The 7,004-nt window shown below is 42.8% G+C and overlaps 1 protein-coding gene across 1 annotated transcript; it reads right to left on the bottom strand.

Moving 5' to 3' along the window:
* Positions 1-4,464: 4,464 nt before the first annotated feature.
* On the bottom strand, positions 4,465-5,385 carry LOC147667232 (olfactory receptor 11H6-like). The gene has a single exon (XM_086948826.1). It carries the CDS (start codon positions 5,383-5,385, stop codon positions 4,465-4,467), a length of 921 nt encoding a protein of 306 aa, XP_086804952.1.
* Positions 5,386-7,004: the final 1,619 nt, after the last annotated feature.

Here is a 7,004-nt window from a genome sequence, read left to right as displayed (position 1 = left end):
ATTACCTCTGCCTACCATTTAGTGCGTTCAAGGGTGTATCCCCTTCTGTTGTCCTGATGAAGGTCCGGCTCTGAAAATTGCATACATACAGTTTCAAACTGTTATGTTCCCTAAACAAGGCCTAAGTAGCAGAGTGACCTTTTACCTACCTTTGTTCTACCTTGCTCTGCATAACAGTTCTAGCTCTGACCTTTTACCCAGTTATGTGCTGAATACATGTCAATTGGTTTCCTTGATACTAGCCTCATTTATTATGCATTAGGATTCTTAGAAAAATCCCCTGCCCATCAAATACGTATCTCTGCACAAAAGTCATTGCTATATTTCATCCTAGGGTGACCAGGCTACTTTGACTAATTGCAATTATTGATTTAGGCTCATCTACATAATAGTACTCGCAACATATCAATTGTGGTAGAACCCCTGAGGCTACCTCTTTGGTATAAAAGAACCACACCTTCGCTAGTCAAGGAGAGGAGAAGCTTTCACGCTGACATAGACACTGATGTCCCGGCATGCTAAGGCTTCAACACACAGCGGTCTGACATCCCTTGCGAGGTGTCTAACTTGTGACAAGACAGTGTCACTTATTCTCTCCCATCAGGTAATGGGGTTGGCTCTTTCCTATGGAATTCTTGGCTTTACATCCACATATATGCTAGGTACACTTAGGTAAGGTCTGCATCGCAGGAGTACGCTTAATTACTGTCATATTTCTAGGCCAGCATATATTTGCTGTTTTAGCACCATGGTAATATTCTACCTTCTATCTACTCTGTTGGTGCTTGTAATCACTTATGCTAGCTTCTGTCTAATGATTGTTTCAACTCATATGTTTTATACTAGAATGACACTGGTTGAATAAATGCTTATTGAAAAAGTCCCCAATGTTTAATCTGTGTATCTCTTAGAGACTAAGTGCCCTCAAGTGACTGAGCGAAAAGTACTTTACTGTTTCCACGATCCCTGATGGATCAAAGGTTGTCATTTTAGAAGGTTGCCAGAAACTATAGGCTCCTTGGGAAGGTTAGGGGACTTATGCTGGCACTGTGACCCAGCTGGTTTATAGACCGACATAAGTCTTGACATCAATCCCTTAGTTTATGTTGTTAAACAAATGCACAGATCCTATGTAACATCAACATTGAATTTTCCATGAGCATGATATATGTGGACTGCTTGGGGTAAAATCATGAGTATATTATTTTTCCTTTTGAAACCTATTGAGTTAAAACATATTATCTATGAGTTGTACGGTGACCTCACCTTTAATTTAACATGCACTGCAACATTTTCACACTGTGCAACATTCCCATGTGATGCATTAATTCCCTTACACTACTTAATACACTTTGATTTGCTTGAACCCATTTCCAAGCTTATAAATGATGTTTCTTTAACAAAATGTGTACCTGACAGAATCACCTTGTGAATGTATATGAAGCAAACCCAGCTTCTTAGGGTTTCTGGGCCTATCCCAGGTAATTGAAAACATTTATTGGGGGTGTAGACTTAGTTACATCCATTTATTACTGGTAACAGTAGGCTCCACAAAACATTTAGGGGCCAATTCCGATTCGGGTCGAACCACGTTCGGAGCCCTTCTGACCAAATCGGTAGGTGTCAGATGGATTTCTTTCCCACCAAGCCATTCTGATGGGCTTGGTCGGAAAGGAATCCGACTCGGATTTCCGGATGGCCTACGACGGGCTCGGAGAGCCCACCTGCCATCCGGAAATCCTCCAGTACTCCCCCGGTCACGTCTTTACAACAGAGGGAGTACGATGGCAGTTTTTCACTGCCTTTTTGTGCCTGTGTGTCCGGCACAAAAAGGCAGTCAGAAAATGTCTCTGGGGGCCCCCAGCAGGGTCCCTTTGGGTGTGAGGCAGCCAATTGGTGGCCTGGGGGCACCTATGGTGCCCCTCCGTTGATCCTTGCACCCTGTTGCAGGAATCTTGGGGTGCCAGCCACAGGGTGCAGGGATGAACTGCACCCCTGCATTTCACATTGCAAGCATCCTTTCCGGTCAGAATCCATGTTTGCAATGTTTGCATTGTGAACCATACGAATGCGACAGAACAGGGTTCGGTTGCATCATCCTAGCAGGGCCATAACCGACCACAGCAGGTCGGTCGGTTGAGGCCCCTGACAGATGTCGGACGGACCTGAGTCTGTCTGACATCGGAATTGGCCCCTAGATTACTAGGCATTAAAAACTGCTGGGTCACTGTAATTAATAACTTACAGTGTGGCTGTGCAGACGCTTGTACCCAAAAACCAAATACTTTGTCAATTATACCTTGAATTATCCTAGAGTATTTATTTGCAGCACACATGATGCTATTCGCTGTTAGGTTGCATTGTTCTGGAGTGCCTGCATTGAAATGAATGAAGTACAATTGCATAATCAAAGGCCTTTCTGTTGGGTAATCAATGATCATTCATGTACCTTCCACTTTTCTCCCTTGTGTGTACTCCTGCTTACTCCTGAATACCCTTTCCTCTTTCCTGTCTGTTTGTTCCATTGTTCCTTTAATCTACATCTCCCTCATATTTTTTGTTCCTGTCCACCCTTCTTTTCCATGTCTCAGTCTTTGTGTCTCCCATCTACCTCCACCCCCTGTTCTCCCTCCTGCCCTCCCTCTTTCCCATGTGTCACTCCTGTTTCCCCACCCATATCTTACTCCTCATACCTCCCTCCTACCTCCTATGTGCCTTGCTCTTTGTTTCTCCATACTCTAACTCTGTTTGTATGAATATGACACTCAAGCTTTTACCAAGGAAACCTTCCTGGTCATCACATGTCCCTTTTTCATACAGACAACAGGCTGCCTATATTGAGGCTGGCTTACCTTCAGTATGGCCCCCTTCTTGGTTATAAATAAAATGTGGCAAGGGGTCTTTTGTCATTGTTCTTCATTTCTTTCTATGGATAGGAAATGGTAGGACTAAAATGGAGGCACCTTTACATTTTACCTTCATATCACAAATAAACAAAACCAGGACTTTAATGTGGGGACTTCAGAATAGACAGACTTTTGTTTCTGATATGTTTGGAGCGTTAATAAGCTAACACTACCCTTCAGCATGCTAGCATATTAAAGACAAGCCAATTGTTTATGTCAATGCATAAGACCAGAGACCTTCGGTACCCCTCCCACTCCTACCACCAAGGTTAGGAACCTCGGAGTCATCTTCGATGACGGTCTTATCTTTATGGACCACGCCAATAAAACAGTGTCTACGGCACACTTGAAACAAAAAATGATCAGGAAAATACGCCCTTTCCTCCCTGACTCTGCCATCAAGACACTTGTTACTGCCCTTGTCCTTTCATCCTTGGACTATTGCAATGGGCTATTCCTTAATGCTCAAACTAGAGTAATTACAAAACTCCAAACGGTACAAAATGATGCGGCACGTCTGCTCTCCGGCAAGACAAAGTTTGAATCTATTTCCAAAAATATAAAGGATTTCCACTGGCTCACTGTACAAAAAAGAATCCACTTCAAATCACTCTGCATTGTGTTCAAAGCAGTTAACAATCAAGGACCACACTTCCTAACAGATCAACTACAACTCTACAAACCCACCAGAGCCTTACGATCAGCCACCCTCAATCAACTGGTCGTCCCCCGCACCAAAACAGTCACCTGGGGTGACCGACGCTTCCTGGTGGCGGCCCCCAGACTCTGGAACACCCTGCCTCTTAACATCAGGCAAAGTGCCACGCTCCTTCAGTTCCGTAAACTCCTGAAAACCTGGCTGTTCACTCAATAATCATCTCCTACTTCACAGTCCGTCTTAATTAACTGGTTCATAAGCACATACTTCGTACTCAAATAAATGGTTTATCAGCGCCAAGACGCCCACGGGTATATGCAGCGCTCTATAAATATTAAAAATAAATAAATATTAAATAAAATAAATAAATGCATGCTTTTCACTGACATTAGATTAGGTATGGAGGCCACTAAAGCCAAATCCTAAAATCTTCCAGGGGTTTTGTCTGTGTGTGAAGCATTTCTAAATGTAATGTCCAAAGATGAATGTGTTTCTGCTTTACACATGTAAAGGAAACGATCAACCCTTTGATTATAGGTAAGATTTTCTACATTTGATTAGAGAACAGTTCTCAAACAAGATATCCCACCGAGGAATACCAGGACTGAAATGAACCATGATAGCCATTGATTGACCATATAGCCACAATAATGTGTTGGCTATAGATTATTAAGATTATCATGTGACTAGGTCTGTAAAATCTAGGACTTTTACAAAGATAGAATACCACTTGATCATTCCTTCAACTGACTTAGAAGATGGTTTGTCGGCTTCAATCAACCCATCTTGATGCATCATTCCAGCCAGTGAGGACTTGATATTTATCAAATTCAGTACTTATACTAAGGTTTAATAGGACATTTCAAGTATTCAGAAGGGATTGTGCAAAGGTAATTATGACTATAGCTTGAAAATCATCTTGCTCAGGGCTTCTTTAACCTCTCTGTTGCGTAGAGTGTATATCAGAGGGTTTATTAGGGGTGTTACCACAGTGTACAGCAAGGCCACCACCTTGTCCTGTGAGAGAGAATGCTTTCCTGCGGTTCTCATGTACATAAACATCACAGATCCAAAGAATAAAGATACCACAATAAGGTGTGAGGCACAGGTGGAGAATGCTTTTTGGCGTCCTGCAGCAGATGGCATCCTTACAATAGTGTATATGATAAACATGTAGGTCACCAAAATGAACAGAAAAGTAACAAAGTTCAGCACAGTGGCAAAGATAAAGAAAGTCATCTCTGTGATAAAATCACGTTTGCAAGAAAGGGCCATCAGTGGGCCCCGGTCGCAGAGAAAATGGTTGATAATGTTTGGGCCACAAAATGGCAGCTGTGATATCAGAGTAATAGGGGCTAAAAACCAGAGGAATCCAGCAACCCAGCAGGACACTGTTAATAGTTGACAAACTTGGTTACTCATGAGCTTGTGATAGTGCAAAGGCTTGCATATTGCCAGGCACCTGTCATATCCCATCACAGTGAGGAGGAAATACTCTGCCGTACCTAGGGAAAACAGGAAGTAGAACTGGAAGAAGCAGCCAGTGAAGGAGATTCTTTTTATTTCTTGCAAAAGGCATACCAACATATTGGGAATTATGTTTGTTGTATACCAGATCTCCAAAAAGGAAAGGTTGCTGAGCAAAAAGTACATTGGTGTGTGGAGATGAATATTCACCCGAATAATGATGACTATGGCAACATTTCCAGCCAGTGTTAATAGGTAATCCGTGAGGAACAGGAAAAAGAGGGCACTCAGTACCTGTCGTGGGACAGAGAATCCCTCAAAGATGAAACTTGTCACGGTGCTCTGGTTATCCATCTCTTGTGTGATGGCAGATATGATCCCAGTATTCACTGCAAAATAGTAATAAGTCAAGAAAAAGAGACAGATGTCAATGATAAGTCAAACAAACGTAAAGAGCTCATAAAAGCAGTTTTCACTCTGTCCAAGTGTTGTTTCCTTACCATCTTGCCTCCTCCATGCCCTGCATCGATTTAAGAAACTTTGGGCTGATTAAAAGTTTTGAGGACAGTGTGCTTTGTCATGGTCGCTGACGTACTCCTTCGACGGACCGACTGAGAAGAGACTATTGAGGTTTATCTATAGCACTGTCCACCCAGTTCAGAATGATAGTGTTTTTTTTGCTGTTCATCACAAACAAGCACAATTTGGCAGTTAAAAACAGTAAAAAATATAATGGTGCCTATGCCATAGGAGACAACTCCTATTGGGTTGGGGTCATCAGTATTTTGTTTTTTCAAAAACAAAATTCCGCTTTAGGATTTTGTTTAAAAAAAAAGCATAAACGCATTAAAAGATTCACAATCGTCTGTCATTTTTCACGGATTCGTCTGCCATAAACACCATGACCATGGTTCCTACCAATGACTAGAGATGCCTGCAGGCAGAGGTGGCACCTCCACTAGGACAGAGGAATGTCACCCCACTGCTTCTTGCACTGTGAGAAAGCAGAATTGTTTGGTTTTGAGTGGGTGGGTTGCTCTACTAGCAGAACTGGGCAGGGGAGGACTGCTGTGCCCACTTCTGCATGCAGGCTGCAATGCACTGCAATGCAATCCAAGGCTGAGCGCCTTCTGGCAATCACAACGCTGCCATTGCAGCATTGTGATTGGCTTAGCGGAGGGAAGGGAGGCTGCCTGCTTCCTGTTTCTGCCAGAAGCAGGAGGGTAGGAGCAGGAGCCGAGAAAACACAGAACCTGACCTGCTGGCGGACTGGTACGTTTTTAAAATGTATTATTACATTTACCACCCCCCTCACCGCGTGACCTACTGCCACCCTCCTCACTATTCATGCCATCCGTGGCTGTCAGCAGGGCCAGTGGACATCACTAAATGCAGAGTATGGGTAATCCACAAGGACTGAGCACTTTAGATCAGGTCTTTTATATTATGCAACAATAAGTAGGGTTTGCTGTATCTATTAGTTAGTTATAGAGGGTTATTTACAGTGTTTTCCTGACTGCTGAAAATCAGTGGTAATCATTTTTCAAATATTTAGGAAGTCTAGCAGTAGTGTTTTTTTTCTCTTAGGGCATTAGGCGAATTTAGTTTCTGGCTCCATTCCTGTAAGTTGATCTCAAAGTAAAGCAACTGGCATATAAACCTTAATTTCAAAGCTCCTGGATTAAAAGATTGTCTGGGCTACAAAAGGCTATTGTTTAGAGTATGTGACTAGTGGTTATGGTGTCTCTCTGCTAGTTAAATATCTTTTCACAGTTGGTGTTAACATTCCTCCTGATTAGCAGTGTTAAATATTAATGTGCTTCTAAAGATGCATTCCCCAGTATACCACCTGTGCTGCAGTTCCTCCCTCGTACCCCACCCATACCCCATGTATCAAGTAAATTGACAATGGGCCATTAAAGACAAACCCGTAATCCTTTTCTGGGTTGTTTGAGAATTCCTGCGCGGTTGCC

This window comes from Lissotriton vulgaris, unplaced genomic scaffold, assembly GCF_964263255.1.
Source record: "Lissotriton vulgaris unplaced genomic scaffold, aLisVul1.2 SCAFFOLD_1994, whole genome shotgun sequence".
NCBI classification, from domain to species: domain Eukaryota; kingdom Metazoa; phylum Chordata; class Amphibia; order Caudata; family Salamandridae; genus Lissotriton; species Lissotriton vulgaris.
The sequence above is the reverse complement of the archived record's forward strand: the minus strand, read 5'-3'. Positions and strand labels throughout refer to the sequence as shown.